The 23,469-nt window shown below is 39.2% G+C and overlaps 1 protein-coding gene across 2 annotated transcripts in view; it reads left to right on the top strand.

Annotated features, from left to right (window-relative positions):
• The window catches only part of magi3a (membrane associated guanylate kinase, WW and PDZ domain containing 3a), a gene marked incomplete at its 3' end in the record, with an annotated part of 461,011 nt that overhangs the window by 364,605 nt on the left and 72,937 nt on the right, over positions 1-23,469 (top strand). For both annotated transcript variants that reach the window (XM_079558791.1, XM_079558792.1), the window contains exons 6-8: positions 3,353-3,432; positions 7,730-7,787; positions 20,363-20,469. In XM_079558791.1, coding sequence (XP_079414917.1) covers positions 3,353-3,432; positions 7,730-7,787; positions 20,363-20,469 — 245 coding nt within the window. The remainder of the gene's footprint in view (positions 1-3,352; positions 3,433-7,729; positions 7,788-20,362; positions 20,470-23,469) is intronic.

The following is a 23,469-nucleotide window of genomic DNA, read 5'->3' on the forward strand; positions in this document are numbered from 1 at the left end:
CTGCTAGATTTTTGTCACTTTTTTGCTGGATTTTTGTCTTTTTTTTAATGGATTTTTGTCATTTTTTGCTGGATTTTTGTCTTTTTTCTGCTGGATTTTTGTCACTTTTTTGCTGGATTTTTGTCTTTTTTTGCTGGATTTTTGTCACTTTTTTGCTGGATTTTTGTCTTTTTTCTGCTGGATTTTTGTCACTTTTTTGCTGGATTTTTGTCACTTTTTTGCTGGATTTTTGTCACTTTTTTGCTGGATTTTTGTCTTTTTTTATGAATTTTTGTCATTTTTTTGCTGGATTTTTGTCATTTTTTTGCTGGATTTTTGTCTTTTTTTTATGAATTTTTGTCTTTTTTTTTGCTGGATTTTTTTAAAGGCAACAAATAATCGTTTGAATAATCGTGATTTCAATTATGACAAAAATAATCGTGATTATTATTTTTTCAATAATCGAGCAGCCCTACGAACCAGTGTTATTAAAAACACTGGTGGGGACGTGTGATTGGTTCTGTGTAGCTCGTCTCCCCTGGCTCCGTTTCCTGGTTAGGAGCACCTGTCTGGGGGGTCGGCCAGGCGTGGGGAGAACATGCAAACTAACAATCTTACTCCTCCATAAGTGCCTCAGTTACAGGTTACAGCTTCTGCACACAATCCATCCCTGACACGGCCCGGTGAGGTTATTAATGACACACACACACACACACACACACACACACACACACACATAACCCTGCACCCCCTCGAAGAACTTGCACCACTTCAACCTTTAAACTTCAAACACCTTTCAGAACATTGGTTTCACTTTGGGACGTGTTTTTTCGCGCCCAGAGGCTGTATTCCGGGGCGCTCGGGTTCGCCCTTGATTGCATTTTTTCGGGTCTTTTAATTTCCCCTGTGTTTGATGTTGCCGAACGGTGGGCACATATTGTTTACTCTGTCCGTTAGCGTAGCGAGCGGTACGACGCGGCGTGTGCTGCTGAATCAATAGCTCATTCTGCCAGGCGGGGGGAAAAAACAACGAACTAAATGGAGCTTACCACCCTGACCCCTGCCTGCGCTCCGAGCTGGATCATTTCTCTTTCGCTTTTTTCTCCTGTTTATCTGTCATTTGTGTCCTATTTCTCTCCGTTTCTCCTTCCCGGTTTCTCTTAAAAGGCCGCTGTGCGCATTGTTAAGGCTTGAAAACTGTGTGATCCCCAGAGGAGTCACCCCCGAGCCTCTTTTGTTGAGTGTTTTCGTCTGGCACTGATTTCTGCACTAATAAAATAGCTTACATTTCGGCACTGTGCCTGAGGGTCTCACAACTAGATGGTCGTGAGTTTGATTCCCAGACCTTGTGGGATAACAGATTTGAAGTTCGATATATTGAGGCAGGAAAGTATCGCGATGAACGATATTATTGACTCTAGATACTGTCAACTCTCAGGCATTAAAATAAAAGTACATAATCATATCCTAAAATGCCGCACAAGCTGCAGTAAACATAAAAAATAATGTAACAGTGAGTAATAGAAGTAAGAGAAGTAAGAAATAGGGGAAATGCTGATAAATGTATCGACGATAAATATCGAGCCCAAAAATATATCGTTTAACTATTATTTATTGAACGATAAGTCGATATCGTATTTATCGTGAGAGCCCAACTTCCAGCTGCTCCTGCCGAAACCTCAGGGTCTGGAGCTGCTGCCCTGAGGAGAGTGACCCCCTGAGCCATGTCTGTGTTTGTCCCCCATCCCACTTATTTTGATAATGTGACATTAAATATAGTAAACATAGTAGTTTGTTTTTTTTTAATGTTGGATTTTGGTTGAGATTACATGATATCAATACTTCTTTCACGTAATGTACAATCTTGGGTGTCATAACTTTCTGAGTTGGCATATTTTCAAATTTTGTCCCAGAAATATCACCACTTGCCCCAGTGTTTTCCTTTATGAGGAGGCCAAGCGTTATATTTTTCCCAGGGTGGGAAAGGCCAGTCACTCCCTGGTTGGTCAGTCACCGACATAAACAACCAGTGATAAGTAGAGCTCCAACCATGACGTGACCTCCTCAAGACAACATTATCTTAAAGGAACAGGCCAGCGTTTTTCCATACTGAGATATGTTCTTACCTGAGCTTTGACGAGTTCTTTAGGACCTGTCTGATCTTCCCCCGTGCCTTCAGTCACGTAAACACAGCGCAGACGGCGTTAGCATTTAGCCTCTCCCTCTCTCCTCTATAGCTCCAAAACAGTAAAGTGAAGATTACTGCGCGGATTTCAAATTACTCCTGGTATTATTACGCCTTACAATATAGTCCCCCCTTTTATCCGCTTAGAAAATCCACATTGTTTAATTGTGTGTAATTATACTTTGTAGTGGAACACTTCACGTAACCATATTTAAATAGGGAAAACGTGGAAGAGCTTGGTAGCTTCTATCTTGACCTGTTTTGGAGCTATAGAGGAGAGAGGGAGAGGCTAAATGCTAACGCCGTCTGCGCTGTGTTTACGTGACTGAAGATCAGACAGGTCCTAAAGAACTCGTCACAGCTCAGGTAAGAACATATCTCAGTATGTAAAAACGGTGGCCTGTTCCTTTAAACTAATCCCAAACTAACCGTATACCTGACCCTAATCCAAAGCCGAAGGATAGTGGAGTTTACAAACGGTGTCTTGTAGGCCTGAGTTTGAATCTGACCAATCAGGGAGTCGATGCGCAAAATTTGGCCTTTTCCAGAAAAAGAACAATCACATGGGACACACTGCGGCTGTTAGCTGCTCTGGACGGGTCACTCGTGCATTGAAAGATGGGTCAAATGCAGAGGATGAGCTGTGACAAAAAGAAAATCGAACATCATTTTGCATATCGAGATCCCGGTAGATTTGATGGGTTATGTTTATTCATTTAGTCATAATAACAATGTATTTGTAATGTTTCAGTCTAGCAGTTGTGCTTTTCCAGTCACACTAAGCTGCCCTCACTATGTGGAGCATCATCCACACAGTGGTAAACGTAGATAAGCCTGAAGGAAGCCTGGCTGCAGCTCTTCTGACCACCGACACTCACGGTGTCAACACACTCACTTATATGGAAGTGTTTGAAGTATATTGTCCAAACACAGAGTGCAGATTAAACCGCAAATCCTTAGTTTTGTGGAAACTACTCATTCACTGCCGCGAGTGCAGTTCTTACTCCAACAGCAGAACAACACCCTGAAATAAAGTTATTTCAGTTTAAGTCAAGGAATGTTTTTAACAGTGCAGCTGCTGAAACAGCCTTTGGGGGAAGAGTCCCCGTGATAATTGCTGAATCACTCTGGTAAAATGTCTGCTTTTAAAACTGGAACAAAACCTAAAGCTATGTCTCTGTGTTTCAGTCACAACAGTAAGACCACCACTTGGCTGGACCCGCGGCTCGCACGGAAAGCCAAGCCTCCAGAGAAGTGTGAAGAAGGAGGTAAGGAAAAAAACCCTGTCACGCACCCAGAGGACAAAGTGTCGAGAAGAAAGTAACAAGATAAGATAACTTATCTTATCAGTATAGTTCTCAAACTTTTCACACCAAACACCACCTAAGAACAAGTGTTGCTCTCTGACGATCACCAGATCTAAATCCGGTCTATAACAGGGTTCATCTAGGTCTAAACTAGTGATGTCATACATTGCCAGAAACTATACTTTCTTACCGGAAGTTTACCAATTCTAGATGATTATCACCTCAATAACAAACATGATGATGCAGAGCTGTCGTTAAAGTCCCAAGCCGATATAAAGGTTCTGCTAAATGAACCCAATTGAATGTTTCCCCGCACTGACCACCGCAGTTGGCCCTTTCTACCATATTCACTTCAGTTTGCCCATGATGAAAAGATTTAACCCCCTTGGTCTTGAATATCTGAGGAGCCTGAGTTCCTCCCAAAGCAGCTTGTGTCCCACCAACGGTAACCGTACTACAGTTTGAGAAGCACTCTGCTGGATTATAACAAGAGAAACCCAATTGAATTAACGCCAGTCTCTGAGTATTACTAAAATAGGGCTTTTTTTGCTCACTGACGAAGCTTCTGAAACATCTGGAGCACTTTAACTGCCCTGATGTTTAACCCCTTAACTCCCACTTGAACCGAGCACATTTTCTCCAGTTTGGCTTGACCCCAGTCCAAAAAGCTTCTGGGAAAAAAAGCTGTGAAAATAGTGACAAAACTGAGACGAAAACGATGATGGAAACGTGGCAAAAAAGTGAGAAAACATTGACAAAAAAGCGATGAAAAATTGATGAAAAAGTGGAAAAAATGTCACAAAAATATCACAAAAAATTGACGAAAAAATGACAAAAAAATTATGAAAAATTGACGATTAAATGAAAAAAATGTGACAAAAATGTGAAAAAAAAACGATAAAAAATTGATAAAAATGAAAAAAAAATGACGAATATGTGACAAAAAATTATAAAAATGTGATAAAAAATTTGACGAAAAAAAAAAAAAAAGCTACAAAAAAATAGATTAAAAATTGACGAAAAAATAAAAAAAATGTGACAAAAAATGACAAAAAAATTGATAAAAATGAAAAAAATGTGACAAAAAATTATAAAAATGTGATAAAAAATTGACGAAAAATGTGACAAAAAAATGATGGAAAAAAAATCTGATGACGTGAGGAAAAAGATCCTCTCTGTTCAGGCGGGAGTTAAGAGGTTAAAGGAACAGGCCACCGTTTTTCCACACTGAGATATGTTCTTACCTGAGCTTAGACGAGTTGATCCGTACCTGTCTGGTCTTTGGTCGCTTCTAACTTCACCCCGTTTGGAGCTATAAGAATACACTGGGAGAGGCCAAATGCTAACAACATCTTTGGTCGTTGTGCGTGACTGAACGGACACACAAAGACCAAACCCTCACGCATCAACTCGTCTAAGCTCAGGTAACAACATATCTCAGTATGTAAAAGCCTGTTCCTTTAAGACCTCTTGTCTACAATGGAAACCCCCCGTACGACGCTTACACAAACACATTAGCCAACGTTTCGCTCCGTCTCCCGTCCCCCAGCTGCATATCGACTCTCCTCTCCATCACACCACCCCTCTCCTCTCCACTCCGTCCCGGCGCCTCATCATGCCGTTCGGGGACTCACGCCGAGAGCTCGTCAGCGCAGCGTCCCTCCAAAGGCAATCTCCTACGCGCCGTGTTGCGTTAAAAATCTCCCCGGCGCCGTATGGGTCGGTCACACGGCATTGGAAACTCAAGATGTTGCTGGAGAACGCAAACAACCGCTGGAATGAAAGGATGTTGTTTTCCCCCTCGAGAGCTGCAGTGTATAGTATAGCAGCCGTCAGCCCGGTCCTCCTCCAAGTGTGTTCAGCCCTGAACTGATAGTGACGAATACAAAAGTGCCCGACATGTGTGAGGGCCCGTCCTGCTGCAGTGCCACTCACCATGGAAGACATTATTGTGTGTGTGTCCAGTAGTTGGGGTTTAGAAAGAGCCCATAGTTTTAAAACTGAGATGGAGGGTCTGGTTCTGGCCTGGTTAATGGTTAGTATCCCTTAACCAGTTCCCTGCAAGGTCGTAGCTTTACATGAGGCCTATAGGCTGTAAACAAAGCTCAGGGAAAACACACAACAACAAAAATGTCAAATACGTGACAAAAAAATGTGGCAGCCATGTTAAAGTGATAGTCTGTAAGTTGAAGTGTTTTACAAATGTAAAAGATTGCGTATTATTGGCCACACGAGCCTGAAATTTGATGTAATGTGTGCAATATTATACAATTATATATTTTCTAAAGTCCCTCCCTTTGCTGACACTAATTAGAATCCCCGGTGCCAACACTTTGACCAATGCGCTGCAAAAAGTAATTAACTAGATCAGTATAAACATCTCAATTTGAGCATAATAATCCAAATTTTAGCTGTTTTGACTGGTTAAGATGTGGTTGGGCATTTGTCCTGGATTATTTCACTTGTTCTGAGACGTTTCTGACTCGTCTCGATACATTTCGTCCTTATTTCAGGTCATTTTCTTTGCCAATGGGGAAAGAAAATTGGTCTTATCTCATTGGCAATTTGACTTTCTTATTTCAAGCGAGTTTTACCCTAGAACTGGTCTGAAATGTCCTCAAACAAGCAAAGCAAACTTGGTCCGATCAGGAAAAGTGTCTAAATGAGTGAAAACCGCTCAAAACAAGAAACATTTCCTCAATTCAAGTCATTTAAGCCAATGCTTGATATTTACTTTTTGCAGTGTGAGACGAGCCTTCCTGCGGGAGCGGGGAGGGGCTTTCAGGAGGGGAGGGGGGTGGAGCTTGATGGCTTACTTTTTAATTTTCCACTCTTTTACTTCTCATTTTGCAATCTTGCAGACCATCACTGTAAAGGGGCTGGAATAACGTATTTGCAATGTTTCAGTCTTACAGTGGTGCTTAACTGTAAGACTGTTGGTCATTTTATACTCACTATACTGCCACCTCAGGTCTTACGTGTAACTGCAGGTATTATATTAAAGGAACAGGCCACCGTTTTTTCCATACTGAGATATGTTCTTACCTGAGCTGTGACGAGTTCTTTAGGACCTGTCTGATCTTCAGTCACGTAAACACAGCGCAGACGGCGTTAGCATTTAGCCCCTCCCTCTCTCCTCTATAGCTCCAAAACAGGTCAAGATAGAAGCTACCGAGCTCTTCCACGTTTTCGAAATCCGCGCAGTAATTTTCACTTTACTGCGCAGATTTCGAACTACTCCTGGTATTATTACGCCTTACAATATAGTCCCCCCTTTTATCCGCTTAGAAAATCCACATTGTTTAATTTTGTGTAATTATACTTTGTAGTGGAACACTTCACGTAACCATATTTAAATAGGGAAAACATGGAAGAGCTTGGTAGCTTCTATCTTGACCTGTTTTGGAGCTATAGAGGAGAGAGGGAGAGGCTAAATGCTAACGCCGTCTGCGCTGTGTTTACGTGACTGAAGATCAGACAGGTCCTAAAGAACTCGTCAAAGCTCAGAACATATCTCAGTGTGGAAAAACGGTGGCCTGTTCCTTTAAGCTCGTGCATGACGGCACTTCGGACCCGAATTTACTACTTTCTGAGTGACAGTGCAGGATTTTAGAGGCAGTTGTGGTGAACATCTGGAATCATCCTACACATTAGGACATGGCTGGAACATGTAGGGGGAGGAAAATACATCATTTTAGCATTTTTAAACTCTGTATAGTCCCTTTAAAGCTACACCGCAAGCAACTTTTCACCCTATACATATAATGAATATACAAGCATTTATTTTGCCACGGATATTTTTATTGCTGAATAAAACATATTTTTGCTGTGAGCGGCTCAAGACCTGACTTTAATGGAGATGTTGTCAAAGGGGTGGCCAAATATGAGATTCAAGTGGGTTCGATCCTCAAACATATCCATTGATTGATTGATCCACATTTTTCGTCTGCTTTACCTGTAATATCCCCAATTATCATTACCAATATTATGAGACGATGCGATATCCAGGTAGCAAGAATATTTGAAACACAGCCTCAAACAAGCACGGTGCTTTAAAGGTTCTAGTTTTAGTTCTGAATGTGCTCATTTTGGATAGATTTAGCCTCATCTAGATCCTGTTTTTGACCTTATTTTGAGACAATTTGTTGAAAAAGTGTCTGATTCATGGATCCAACTGCTTTCCATTAAACATGAATGTGACCTTTTGTCCAAATAATCTAATCTGTGCATGTTTTATTCGTGCTCTCTGCCCCTCCAGAGCTGCCCTACGGCTGGGAGAGGATCGAGGACCCCCAGTACGGAACCTACTTCGTCGAGTGAGTAAACCAGCCACACATCGCCTCACGCCACAAATACAATACACGTGAACCGCGCAGAGAAAACAAGTCATTACATTTGAAATATTTAGCAACAGCTCCACACAACACTAGCTTCAAAATGTCTGAATCAACTCCAGCAAAGTGGTTCATTTCCCGCCTGTAATGATAAAGCCTTTTCTTGCTCCCATAATCTCATGTTTTTACTTAAACATGGCTTCGACTTTTTTTCCGTAGCTGTAAGTCAGAAGGTCCACAGCTGCAATGATTGACAGTGAACCGAGAAATCAATATGCCAGACTCGTGTGGGAGGTTGTACGTTGCACTTGTTTTGTATTCTAGTGCAATTTCTTCAAGTTTTCATACTTTATCAACGCAATTTAAACACGATTGTGGTCTTTGCGAGCCTCCAAACACACTGCGGTAAACTAGCCTCGCGTGTGAATGGCTCAACGATGGCTTTAAAGGAGGGTTAGTGCTAGATCGTCTGCTCCGGAGGGACGGTCTGCTGTGATTTTGTATAGATCTATGAGTTGGTTTGTCTAAAAATACAAATAATCCTAATCCTTAAAGTTAACCCCTTAACTCCCGCCTGAACCGAGCACATTTTCTCCAGTTTGGCTTTACCCCAAGTCCAAAAGCTTCTGGGAAAAAGGTGTGAAAATAGCGACAAAACTGAGACGAAAACGATGATGGAAATGTGACAAAAATGTGTCAAAAAATTGACGAAAAAATGACAAAAATGTGACAAAAATGTGACAAAAAAATGACAAAAATGTTACAAAAAATTGACGAAAAAATGACAAAAATGTGACAAAAAAATGACAAAAATGTGACAAAAAATGACAAAAATGTGACAAAAAATTGACGAAAAAATGACAAAAATGTGACAAAAAATTGACGAAAAAATGACAAAAATGTGACAAAAAATTGACAAAAAAATGACAAAAATGTGACAAAAAATGGATTAAAAATTGACGAAAAAATGACCAAAATGTCACAAAAATGACCAAAAATTGATAAAAAAAATTGGACAAAAAAATGACAAAAATGTGACAAAAAAGTGACGAATAATTGATGAAAAAGTGGCAAAAATGTGACAAAAAAATGACAAAAATGTGACAAAAAATGGATTAAAAATTGACGAAAAAATGACCAAAATGTGACAAAAAAAACTGACAAAAATGTGATAAAAAATGACAAAAAAGTTACAAAAATGAGTTGAATCCCCAACAAAAAAATTTTGGAAAAAGAAAAGTGATGACGTGAGGAAAAAGGTCCTCTGGGTTCAGGCGGGAGTTAAGAGGTTATAACCATTTCCCTGGCCCTAACCTTAATTTGTGTCATGATATCTCACGTTTTCACAGCAGACTGTCCCTCCGGAGCAGAACATCTAGCACTAACCTTAAAGGAGCCATGCCTGACATTTTTTTCTTTTTTTGGGGTAAAATTAGTTAATAGTTAATCAGTGACGAAAAGGGGTTTACCTTTTTCGTCACATATTGGCTCCAAAGGACGGCCGTGACGGTAAAAATAACCATTTCATCACATTTTGACTATAAAGGTTAAAAATGATGTATAGTCCCTTTGAAGCAGTGCTAAGTTACTTGTTTACCTTCCTTTTCGTAGCCCCTCTGGGGGTAATGCAAGCGTTAATGGATGATTGGGGGGTCTTTCATCTCCCCCTGGTGCCAGAAAACCACACTTGCAGCTTTCGGAGGCCCCAAAACACACTAATGGAATCACGAAGAAGAAGCTAACAGGCTAACGGGCAAAGCTAACTGCGGGCTAACGTCACTTAAACAGTATTTACAGCCGAGATTGAGTGAAAAAAATTGTCTCTATTGTGTAATTGGATGTACAATATCCTTCTCTCCCTTCATCTTTTCTAAAAAACGTAACATGCTTCGACACCTGCAGTGACGCTTATGGCCTCTAGGAGTTACTCAGTGCTGCTTTAAGCGTCATTGGTGGAGTTTTGTGTCCGCTATCTGACCTTTTTGCAGTTTTACAAATGTCAACTGCTTTCATTCTTACAATGAAAGTTTATTGGCTGAGTAATTTCAGTGTCTTTCTGTACTAAAAGCGAGCAGTTCTGGATTAAAGACACTATGCCTGATTTTATTTTTTAAGTACTCACTACTGCCACCTCAGGTCTTACGCGTAACTGCAGGTTCTATATTAAGCTCGTGCATGACGGCACTTTGGACCCGAATAACACCTTTCTGAGTGACAGTGCAGGATTTGGTTTTAACATTTTTAAACTCCATATAGTCCCTTTAAGTATGTTATAAACTGACACAATTGTGGGAAAAACACTGTGCATCTAATTACAAAGCATTAGTATCACTTTCATGAACACAGACTAGTTTCCTATAGCATTTCTGTGACAGTGACCCCTGCAAGAATTGTGATATTACAAACATATTCAGAAAGCACCACAACTAACACTAACTTAATGGCTTCCTCTTTCATTGTTTGAAATAAGAAACATCCAAAGTTAGAAAGTCTTTCTCTGGTTCGCGCAGATTTCTCTCCCCACAGAATCTTTAATTAAATTCCCACTTCCAATTTCTCGTCCTTTTTGCATGTTTTACTGTAAAGTAACAAGACAGCGAAGTAGCTACCAGGGCACACCTGTCCAGTTTCGGATTTGAAAATGAGGAACATTTTCTGGCCCCCACTGCGAGCCGTCCCATCACCACAGCCCAGCTCCAAAATGGGGTAAAATACGGTCATTTCCCGGCCCAAAAAACGGGACACTTGACAGCTATGAGTCCTCGCGACAACTGCCACCAAAGCCCCGGCAGACGGCGTTTCTCCAGGGAGTCCAGAGGCAGAATTCAGCTTGGGGAGGCAGAGGAAACTTTTAGTATTATTTTGTAATAATATGGGAAATTCCCTTAAAATGGAGGCTTGAGTCAATATATAAAAGTTCTCTAAAGATTCATGATAAGAAAGGCAGACGATTCCATCACTCATATCCTCGTAAAACACACATTTCTCAGCTTTGAAAATGTAATAATCCACACTGTGTTTGATGTATAAGATCCTCCATGACACCGCCTTAACCGAGCTTTACCCAAATCTATGAGCTAAAAAGGAAAAGCATCAAAATAGCGTCAAAAAAAGAGGATGGAAAGAAAGCAAAAAATGTGCCGGAAAAGCAACACAAAAAGTGACGAAAAATGTGATGAAAAGTCAACAAAAACACGACGGCAAAGCGAGGAAAAAAGCAAAGAAAAACGGGACAAAAACACAACAAAAAATGATGGAAAAAAGTGACAAAAACATAACAAAAAATGATAGAAAAAAGTGACAAAAAACAGCAAAACATTATAGAAAAAAGTGGCAAAAAAAAGCAAAAAATGATGGAAAAAAGTGACAAAAACAACAAAAAATTATAGAAAAAAGTGACCAGAAAAAAAGCAAAAAATGATGGAAAAAAGTGACAAAAAACAGCAAAAAATTATAAAAAAAATTGACAAAAACAACAAAAAATTATAGAAAAAAGTGACAAAAAAAAGCAAAAAATGATGGAAAAAGTGACAAAAAAACTGCAAAAAATTATAGAAAAAAGTGACAAAAAAAGCAAAAAATGATGGAAAAAAGTGACAAAAAAACTGCAAAAAATTATAGAAAAAAGTGACAAAAACACAACAAAAAATGATGGAAAAAAGTGACAAAAAAACTGCAAAAAATGATGGAAAAAAGTGACAAAAAAAGCAAAAAATTATAGAAAAAAGTGACAAAAAACAGCAAAAAATAATAGAAAAAAGTGACAAAAAAAGCAAAAAATTATAGAAAAAAGTGACAAAAACAGCAAAAAATAATAGAAAAAAGTGACAAAAAAAGCAAAAAATTATAGAAAAAAGTGACAAAAACAGCAAAAAATTATAGAAAAAAGTGACAAAAAAAAGCAAAAAATTATAGAAAAAAGTGACAAAAAAACAGCAAAAAATTATAGAAAAAAGTGACAAAAACACAACAAAAAATGATGGAAAAAAGTGACAAAAAAACTGCAAAAAATGATGGAAAAAAGTGACAAAAAAAGCAAAAAATTATAGAAAAAAGTGACAAAAAAAGCAAAAAATAATAGAAAAAAGTGACAAAAAAAGCAAAAAATTATAGAAAAAAGTGACAAAAACAGCAAAAAATAATAGAAAAAAGTGACAAAAAAAGCAAAAAATTATAGAAAAAAGTGACAAAAACAGCAAAAAATTATAGAAAAAAGTGACAAAAAAAAGCAAAAAATTATAGAAAAAAGTGACAAAAAAACAGCAAAAAATTATAGAAAAAAGTGACAAAAACACAACAAAAAATGATGGAAAAAAGTGACAAAAAAACTGCAAAAAATGATGGAAAAAAGTGACAAAAAAAGCAAAAAATTATAGAAAAAAGTGACAAAAACAGCAAAAAATTATAGAAAAAAGTGACCAAAAAAAGCAAAAAATTATAGAAAAAAGTGACAAAAAAACAGCAAAAAATTATAGAAAAAAGTGACAAAAAAAAGCAAAAAATGATGGAAAAAAGTGACAAAAACACAATAAAAAGCCACAAAAAAAGTAATGATAAAAACCTACAAAAATATGACAAAATGTTACCATCACTTTTTCAGGTCTTAGCTTTCAAATGAGCCGTTACGTTGTTGCTCTCCAGTCTAGAAGCTTTTAGATTTGGGTAAAGCCGAACTGGAGAAAAATGCGCTCCGTTAAGTCGGGTGGTTGGGCCAGGCTGGTCAGAGTCCAGGGCTGTTTTTCAGTCCCAGTCCGCCCTTGTGCACTGTCCCTGTTGTTTCTAAATAAATAAACTAAACTACTAATGCACATCGCACGCATTTTATCCAGTTAATAATTGAACTTAAACGAGAACACTTTCTGCTCGCCATATTTACCCGGTGCCCGGTGTTTCGTCCGACTTTCCCACGCTAATGCGCCGCCCAGACAGTGCCCTCGCCGTCCGCTTTGTTCGCCAAACCAGGAAGTAAAACGCGTCCGTATTCTCATCAGACGTGTGAACAATAACCCAATGTTTCAGTTTCGTCCCATTAGCGGACAGACCTGCCGGCATGGGACCGACCGCTGTGGCCCCGCTTATGTAAGAGGGTCATGGAGGGGGCTGCATCATCCCGCTCTCTCTCCCCCCCCCCATGCTCCTCGTCTTTACCGCTCTGTCGTAATTGAATGCCTGGATGTGACAGCGCGCTACATAGCCTTATCACCCCCCCCCCCCCCCCCCCATTCTCCGCGTACAAAACTCAAGGTGATTTAGGGCCAGCGGAACACTGCAAAAAGTGCCCTCCTAAAAACAAAACGTTTTGTCTTGTTATAAGGAAAAAGTTCTGCCAATGGGGTCAGCATTTTTTTCTTTCTAAGAATTCTTATTTCTAGAATATTTTTCTCATCATAAAACAAGAAAGAAACACTAAATTTAAGCAAATAAACAGCTAGAATTAAGCAAAATGTCCTCAGAAAATGGAATAACTTAAGGAAAAAATTCTTATTTAGTGAAAAATTGTGGATATTTTACTTAAATGTTGCTTGATTTAAGTAAAATGTTCTAAATGACACACATTTTTGAGTAAAATGTTCTTAATAAATACTAATATTTAAGGAAAGTATTGCTGCGCCCGGAGACCCGTCTCCATGATGTGGAGCCAGGCTGATGGTCAGAATCACCTGCTGGAGGATTCACCTATTGTACATGTTTTTAGTGGTAGACACGGGGAGAACATGCTCCACACAGAAAGGCCCCGTCCTGGTGGGAATCGAACCCAGGACCTTCGAGCTGTGAAGCTGAGGCTCTAACCGCTGTGCCACCGAGCCGCCACTTTAAAGAATGGAATGTATTTTCTCTCTGTGAGAAGCAGTTCTTACATTAAGAGTTGTTGATCTTAGTTTTTCCTAAAATAAGAAAAATATTCTTTGTCTAAAACTGAAGAAGATTCAAAAAGTTTTTCTTTCTTGTTTTTAGCAAATATATCTGAACAAGAAATGGCTAGATTTTATTTCCTAAAATAATGTTTTTTTTTGACAAGAAAACTTTGCGGCAAAACATTATTACTTTTTAGGGAAAAAATAAGAACTTATTTCTTAAAGTAAGACATTTTTTACTTGCTTAGAATCCACTTTTTGCAGTGAAGCCGATCAAAACTGCCGCTATTACCAAATCACAAAGGCGGTGCCAGTTCTTCCTCTGCCCTCCGCGAAATTCCCTCTCCTCACTGCACCCTGTCAAATCCTCCTAAACCTGCCTTTTAGCCCCCCCTGCAAACATGCTCTGAAACGCGTCTGAATCTAGTGTTAGTTTTGCAATCATTTCCGTTCAAATGCATCATTCTTATCAGATAATAGACATTAGAAATGTATTCCCGTGTTGTGCAGCCCTGGAGCAATCAGGCGGCGAGGAGGAGGGGAAGCCAAAGGAAATGAAAGAACAGGGATGTTTATCTGTGCAGAATTAATGGGGAGGATATGGCTCGGTGCATGACTCACGCACTGGGAGAGAGAGCACTTTTTTGGCAGCGTCCGACGTCACTGACTCAGCAGGGGACGGATTCACGGGGAGGCGTCGGTGTTTTCTGTCTTCCCAAGGTGCCGTCATGGCTGCGATTGGTAACAGTTAAAGCTCGTTACTCGCACGGGCTCGGTTTCTGTGACAAAATTCAACTTCACGTGAGTGTTACGTGAGTGATCGCCAGAGCATTTACATAAGTACCCGTCAGAAGCTTTTTTTAAGAATCGTTTCGACTCTAGACATTGTTGGTTCTCGCTGAAGGCATTCATTTATGTTTTAAAGAGGGAGTATTCTGCTTTTTTCAGCCCCATAGCACCAGTCTATATCACACTACAATGATGACAAACCTTCTGTTGGTCTGTAAATGCAGTAAATTAGAATAACTGCCTTGTATAAAATGTCTCTCTCAAAATGGCTGTAGTGAATGTCTTGAAATAGGCCTCTGTCTCTTTAAGAACCTCTGAGCCTTTAGACACGCCCCCCTCCACACGCTGTCTGTGGCGTCTCCAGGAGGTGGGGGCGTTCCTAGGAGGACTCAGGCAAACCTATCCCTAAAATGGCCGCCATCAGCCAAAAACTCAACAAAAATGTGACAAAAATTCAACCAAAAAATGACAAAAATTCAACAAAAATTCTACAAAAAAGTGACAAAAATTCAACAAAAATTCAAGAAAAAAATGACAAAAATTCAACAAAAAAGTGACAAAAATTCAACAAAAATGTGACAAAAATTCTACAAAAAAGTGACAAAAATTCTACAAAAAAGTGACAAAAATTCTACAAAAAAATGACAAAAATTCTACAGAAAAATGACAAAAATTCAACAAAAATTCTACAAAAAAGTGACAAAAATTCTACAAAAAAGTGACAAAAATTCAACAAAAATTCAAGAAAAAAATGACAAAAATTCAACAAAAAAGTGACAAAAATTCAACAAAAAAATGACAAAAAATCAACAAAAAAGTGACAAAAAGTGAACAAAAATGTGACAAAAAATCAACAAAAAAGTGACAAAAATTCTACAAAAATGTGACAAAAATTCAACAAAAAAATGACAAAAAATCAACAAAAAAGTGACAAAAAGTCAACAAAAATGTGACAAAAATTCAACAAAAAAGTGACAAAAATTCTACAAAAAAGTGACAAAAATTCAACAAAAATTCTACAAAAAAGTGACAAAAATTCTAAAAAAAAGTGACAAAAATTCTACAAAAAAATGACAAAAATTATACAAAAAAATGACAAAAATTCAACAAAAATTCTACAAAAAAGTGACAAAAATTCTACAAAAAAGTGACAAAAATTCTACAAAAATGTGACAAAAATTCAACAAAAAAATGACAAAAAATCAACAAAAATGTGACAAAAATTCTACAAAAAAGTGACAAAAATTCTACAAAAAAGTGACAAAAATTCAACAAAAAAGTGACAAAAATTCAACAAAAATGTGACAAAAATTCAACAAAAATGTGACAAAAACCTAAAATGGCCGCCATCAGAGTTTTTACAGATTACTCAGAAATACGTGAATGTGCCAAGGCAACACTTCAGCCATGTTTTTAATGAGGGAGTGACAGAATAACATGATGGAAAGCTTGAAAAAGTCCATTTTGCAGAATACCCCCCCTTTAAGCAAACAAACAAAAAGTCTGTCCAGGAAAACAACAAGCCTCGTGGGCGTCCCCTGACCTGAGACTCTCACACACGGCCAGGAAAAACTCAAAAATCCAGTGGGAGAAAAAGGAAACCACAGAGACCCAGGGCTGATGAGGTCCCTCAGCTCTCCTCACTTTGCAAACTTACAGACTATCACTTTAATGCATTCAGTGAGAATCATACAATGTAGATAGTGTTGAAATACATAAAAAGTGTTTCTTTTGTATGTGTAGTGAGTTGAAAGTTATTGGATTACTGCCTTACTCATTATAACCAGAGCGCCAACCCACTTGTTAACCCGGACTAATTGGAGCGACCCCTGGATAATGGAGGTCATACTTGTCCACGACCAGACAAAAGCTGACTCAGGCGTTTGCTTTTTATTCTGAACATCCATCCGTAGGGCTGTGCAATTCATTGAAATGCGATTACAATTTCGATTATTACACTAAGCGATTACAAAATTAGCATAACGTTTTCACATTTTTAACATTTTTGCGCTGTGTGATGATGTCATCAGGCCGCGCTGCTCAGTTTACTTGCGCAGGTGTGAGGTCTGGCCAGCAGGGGGCAGGTGTGAAACAGGGACCTCTCCTTAATCGAGGCAAACTTGAAATCATTTGTACTTTTATGACTGTTCAGAAAACAGAAAATATTCAGCATAGTTTTTTGCATTAAAAAAATATAAAAAGTAAAATGAAGACTTTTTTTTTATAGGCAACAAATAATCGTGATTTCAATTATGACAAAAATAATCGTGATTATTGTTTTTTCAATAATCGAGCCCTACGTCCATCCATCCATTTTCTTCCACTTTATCCGGGGCCGGGTCGCGGGGGCAGCGTCTCAGCAGAGATGCCCAAACTTCCCGATCCACACACACCTCCTCCAGCTGTTCAGGGGGACCTCGACCTCCTCCAGCTGTTCTGACCCCGAGGCCACACCAGGCCAGCTCGGAGACATAGTCCCACCAGCGTGTCCTGGGTCTTCCACAAGGCCTGGAACAGTCTGGCAACCCTGTCTGCGCCATCGGCCCCTCCGACCACCACCAACCACTCACTCACTTACTACATTCGCTCGGCTTCCTGGTGTTACCAAACGGTCTCCCATCCAAGTCCTGACCAGGCCCTTCCCTGCTGAGCTTCCCAGGTCTGACGGGATTGGGCAGAGCAAAGGCGGTTTCAGACATTCTGAACATGCACTGCAAAAAGTAGTTAACTAGATCAGTATAAACATCTAAATTTGAGCATAATAATCCAAATTTTAGTTGTTTTGACTGGTTAAGTTGTTCTTGGGCATTTATCCTAGATTATTTCACTTGTTCTGAGATGTTTCTGACTCGTTTCGATACATTTCGTCCTTATTTCAGGTCATTTTCTTTGCCAATGGGGTAAGAAAATTGGTCTTATCTCATTGGCAATTTTACTTTCTTATTTCAAGCGAGATTTACCCTAGAACTGGTCTGAAATGTCCTCAAACAAGCAAAGGAAACTCGGTCCGATCAGGAAAAGTGTCTAAATGAGTGAAAAACGCTCAAAACAAGAAACATTTCCTCAATTCAAGTCATTTAAGACAATGCTTGATATTCACTTTTTGTAGTGTGTTGAACATAATTGCAAACAAGCAGGTAAATCCAGTAAAGTCTCAAGAGGAAACTTGAGACAAACCTCTTCTAACTTGTAGCTGAAGTTTTTTTGTTGTTGGGATTTGGCCTGATTTATTCAGCTTTTTCTCAAAGACCTTGTTAACCCAGTTTATTCAAAGACCTTCTGAATAATCCTTTGTATCTATTATATAATCAAAATAAACCTAGATTTTTTTAAGATGGCACCATTCATTTTTCAAAATAGATTTTCCAAACGCTGTCCCTCATAATATATGGAATTCGGGTCATCAGTTTAGCCAGGGATCTGCAGATCGAGTTGAGGTTAATAACTCTTCACTCGCAGAATCTAGACTCTAATTGAAATGTTATTGCTCACGAGTGTAATTCTTTTTTTCTGCAGCGCCGTGTGTTTGTGTTACGACACAGGTGTGACCCGTGAATCGTTAATTGTTTTGAGATCGAGCCGAGGCCAAACGGCTCCTGGACGGCGGCGCTAATCCCGTTCACACCATTCATCTGAGACACGGGGCTTTGAACGGGGGCCGGGCGGGGGCCGGGCGGGGGGCCAGGGCGGGGGGCCGGGCGGAGGGGGCCGGGCGGAGGGCCGGTCATAATACAGAGCTGTTGTTGTGGCTGCGTCATTAGAGACTGGGATTACGAGTCATTTAGCAGATATTGATCCTCTAATCGAGACGGGGTGACGCGTGTTACAGGCGAGATTAGAAATGATCTTTGAGCAATTACAAAATATCAAATCAAGAAGCTAATACAGTTCACAATAATACACCAGAGGAGGGAGAGGGAGAGAATTTAGACAAGGCAACTTTATTTATACCGCGCAGGGCAACTCAATGCTTTTACTACTAATCTGCTGTTATTACCAGTACTGCATCTGCTACAATTGCTGTTACTGTTACTACTACTACTACTACTACTATACTACTTGTTTTAATCAGTTTGACACACTTGAGAACGTCTTGCTTCCTGCACCGACAGTGGGCCACAATACACTGATTAACTTATAATAATCAGAATCAAAACACTTTATTAATCCACATGGGAAATTCATCAGTTTCTTCTGCTCCAATAAATATCAAACAAACTCAAAGCGACAGCAACAAGCCGCCTGCGCTGTTGTCCGTGTTGTGTTTGTTTGACATTTCGTGAATAATGACTTTCAAAATATTACGAGAAAGTAATGGATAGTTACTTGATAAGGTATGTCTAATCATATTCCCCGTTTTGTAGTTATATCGCGTTAGATTGCTGCGTTAAAAGTAATCTAATTACAGTAGTGTTTTACTTGGAAATGTGTTAATGCCCGACAAGGTCTACTACGACTCCTGATATTGCACCTGCTGCTATAGTTACTGTTATTGCTCCTGCGAAAGCTACTGTTACTGCCGCTTTTATGAGACTCTGGCGCATAATTAGGCAAGGCAAGTTTATTTGTAGAGCACAATTCATACACAAGGCAATTCAAAGTACTTCACAGTTGCATAAATACAAGAAAACAAATAGAATCAATAAAAACATCAACATAAAATTAATCAGTTACAGTAAAAGGCGAGAGTGCAGATAAAATACTTTCAGTTGTCATGTGCTCGGGCAAAAAGAAGTGTTTTCAGCCTGGATTTGAACATTGTCAGAGTTGAGGCCTGTCTCACATCCTCGTGAAGACTGTTCCAGATTTTAGCTGCATGAAACTGAAACGCAGCCTCACCGTGTTTAGTCCTGACTCTGGGAACCACCAGGAGGCCCCTCCCTGAAGTTCTCAGGGCCCGAGATGGTTCATACGGCTGTAACATGTCAGAGATGGACTTTGGTGCTAAACCATGAAAAGACTTGTAACAAGCAGAGCTGTTTTAAAGTCTATTCTCTGAGCGACAGGAAGCCAGTGCAGAGACCGGAGCACTTAGCTTTTTTCTCCTTGGTTAGCTTCTTTGTACCATCTTCAAGTGCCTTTTGGTTAATGGGTGTTGATTGGCTGCCTGCCCTTTGAGGTGTACCTGCCTCTGCTCTGTTTGGCTCCGCCCAGCCTCGCCCTGCACACCTGGGCTCTGCCGCATGGTGCAGGCCACACTATGGCTGCTCACTTTTGTTACTTTTTTGTTCCTGTTTTGACCTGGTGGGACCGGCTGTCCTGTTTTCCTACATTGCATTATTTATTCACTCCATACTTGGTGGTGGTGAGCTGCTCTTGTAGCCACCTGTGGTTGTCCTCCGGGGCGTAACACCGCTACTACTACTGCTCCTACTCCGACTGCTACTTCAAAATCCTGTTGTTTAATTGAATGGACGTACAGTTACTTCATGAAAGTGATAAGTTTCAAGTTTGCTTAAGTAGAAACTAAATCACTCACACTTCTCTGCTAAAGATACTACTTTACAGCTTCTCCTATGACAAAAAGTACTTACTGCCTTCCCATTACCTGCCTTCCACCGAGTCCAGGGCTAATCTTCCAGGGATAAAAAGTATAATATTTGCTTATCTCGAAACCTCCTGCTGTGATTACTGCAGCTACTACACTTCCACTACTAGTGCTACTTGAATTGCTGCTATTTTGAAAACACAAAGTGCGTATTTTGAGAAAGCACTTGGCGTTTCTTTGAGTCCCAGCCCTCGTATTCAAATCACATGTTTGCATGAGCGGCACAGATCGGCATCACCGGAGGACACGCGGCACGTTCTGGGCGTGAAAGGGAATAAAACGACTGTAAACACGATTGTGCCAACGCTGAAGCGAAAAAATATGCAATTCTTCATTCACGAGTGTCATTTTTTTTCAATCTGCAGCCACATTAACCAGAAGACCCAGTTTGAGAACCCGGTGATGGAGGCCAAGAGGAGGACGAGCGGAGACACGCCCACGGAGATGGCGCCGCTGGCCGCTGCGCAGTCAGGTGAGGCCGACGGCCGGACGAAACTCACCACGACTTCATTTTCTGTTTGTTTTATTGCAGTTTAATCCGCCTCAACCGAGTGTGTTTTCTCCAGTCCGACTTTACCCAAATCTAAAAGTTTCTCGACTGGAGCTTACAGCCCACAGGCCAGTGTAACGCCTCATTTGAAAACTAGAATTACAACTATATCTAATCTTTGTGGCTCTTTTGATGCTTTTATTCTTGCGTTTTGTTACATTTTTGCCTCTTTTTTTGTTGAGTCTTTTATCCCTTTTTTTTTTTTTTTTTTTTAGAGTTTGTCCCTCTTTTGTTGCTCTTTCATGGCTTTTTTGTTGCTCTTTTGTTTTTGTTTTTCTGGCTTTTTCTTTGTCACATTTTTGCCACTTTTTGTCTATTTTTTGTCATTTTTTAAAGTTTTTTTTTTGTCACATTTTGTTGATTTTTTTGTGGCTTTTTCATTGTTTATTTTTCATATTTTTGCCACTTTTTTGTTGAATTTTTGTCACATTTTGTTGATTTTTTGTCACTGTTTCTGTTACATTTTTATTGCTCTTTTGTCACATTTTTGCCACATTTTAGTTGCACTTTCACGGCTTTTTTGACACTTTTTATTCACAGGCTTTTTTGACACTTTTTATTCACTTTTGTCTGGCTTTTTCATTGTTTATATGTCACATTTTTGCCTCTTTTTTTGTTGAGTCTTTTATCCCTTTTTTTTTTTAGAGTTTTGTCCCTCTTTTGTTGCACTTTCATGGCTTTTTAGTCACTTTTTAGTTGCTCTTTTGTTGATTTTTTTCTGCCTTTTTCTTTGTCACATTTTTGCCACTTCTTGTCTAATTTGTGTCATTTTTTTAAGTTTTATTTTTGTTACATTTTTGTCACATTTTGTTTATTTTTTTTGTGGCTTTTTCATTGTTATTTTTCATATTTTTGCCACATTTTGTTGCTTTTTTTTGTCACTGTTTCTGTTACATTTTCATTGCTCTTTTGTCACATTTTTGTTGCACTTTCACGGCTTTTTTGACACTTTTTAGTTGCTCTTTTGTTGATTTTTCTTTTGTTTACTTTAACTTGGTTTGTCACATTTTGGCCACTTTTTTATTGCTTTTTTTGCTACATTTTCGTCACATTTTGTTGATTTTTTTGTGGATTTTTTATTGTTTTTTTGCCACTTTTTTGTTGAATTTTTGTCACTTTTTTATACCTTTTTTTGTTACATTTTTGCCACACTTAGTTGCTTTTTTGACACTTTTTTGTCACTTTTATGTTGCTCTTTTGTCTGGCTTTTTCATTGTTTATTTGTCACATTTTTGACACTTTTTTGTTGAATTTTTGTCACTTTTTTAATGCAGTTTGTTCCATTTTTGCCTCGTTTTGTTCCTCTTTTGTAACTTTTTCTTGTAATTTTTTTATTGCTTTTTTGCCATATTGTTATTTATGTTTTTGTTACTTTTTTTGTAGAGTTTTGTCCCTCTTTTGTGCCTTTTTTTTGCCCTTTTTGACTCCTTTTGGTTGACTTTTCACCCTCCTTTTCATCACTACTTTGATGCTTTTTTTCAAGAAGCTTTTAGATTTGGGTAAAGCCAAACTGGAGAACATGTGCTCAGTTCAGGTGGGGGTTTAAAAAGTTAGTAAAAAAACTTAACATTAACACTAATATTCACTGAAATCGTCTATAGTCTTGCCTTCTTCATAATCTGAACTCATCCTTGGACCCGCCTCTGTAGATGTTTGTGACACATTGTTTCCTCTATGGCCAAAGCGAAGCTGCAAATCAATCGCTGCCCCTTGTACAGTTGCACAGTTATCGGGGGTGAGTTGTTGGCGTGAGCTCTTTCATCATTCCCTTATGGGCAGCTCTCGGTGTGGAAGATGGCCCGATAGTGGACAGGCTCCTGATGAACGGCCCGTGGCCTCTGAAGCGCTGATATTCAATTTGAATAATGGAGGCGCGGTTGACTGTGGGGGGCAGAATTCATTTTGACAAGTACATATAAAACGGGGAGGGCACTCGGGTCTCTGTGAGAAAGCTTCGCTGCCGACGCTCAAAGTCAGGACAGAGGGCGGGCGGTGAACGGGAAGGATGTGACTTTGCCGTAAGTGCCGTGAATCCCTTTGTTTTTTTGTGATTTGGTCATTATTTATGAGATTAATGAAAGGATTGACTTTAAAGAGGGGGTATCCTGCTTTTTTCAGTCCCATAGCACCAGTCTATATCACACTACAATGATGACAAACCTTCTGTTGGTCTGTAAATGCAGTAAATTAGAATAACTGCCTTGTGTAAAATGTCTCTCTCAAAATGGCTGTAGTGAATGTCTTGAAATAGGCCTCTGTCTCTTTAAGAACCTCTGAGCCTTTAGACACGCCCCCTCCACACGCTGTCTGTGGCATCAGTGGGGAGGGGGTTCTGCTGAGGAGCAGTGGTTGGTTACTCGGCTCGGAGGCGTCTCCAGGAGGTGGGGGCGTTCCTAGGAGGACTCAGGCAAACCTATCCCTAAAATGGCCGCCATCAGAGTTTTTACAGATTACTCAGAAATACGTGAATGTGCCAAGGCAACACTTCAGCCATGTTTTTAATGAGGGAGTGACATAATAATGGAAAGCTTTTTAAAGTTTTTTTTGTTGTTACATTTTTGTCACATTTTGTTGATTTTTTTGTGGCTTTTTCATTGTTTATTTTTCATAATTTTGCCACTTTTTTGTTGAACTTTTGTCACTTTTTCTGCTACATTTTTGTTGCACTTTCACGGCTTTTTTGACACTTTTTATTCACTTTTGTGTTGCTCTTTTGTCTCGCTTTTTCATTGTTTATTTGTCACATTTTTTACAATTTTTTTGTTGAATTTTTGTCACTTTTTTTAAATGCAGTTTGTTACATTTTTTGCCTCATTTTGTTCCTCTTTTGTAACTTTTTCCTTGTACCTTTTATTGCTTTTTTTGTCACTTTTTTAGTTGCTCTTTTGTTGATTTTTTTTGCGGCTTTTTCTTTGTCACATT

The sequence above is a fragment of the Gobius niger genome, assembly GCF_951799975.1.
Source record: "Gobius niger genome assembly, chromosome: 6".
Taxonomy (NCBI): Eukaryota; Metazoa; Chordata; class Actinopteri; order Gobiiformes; family Gobiidae; genus Gobius; species Gobius niger.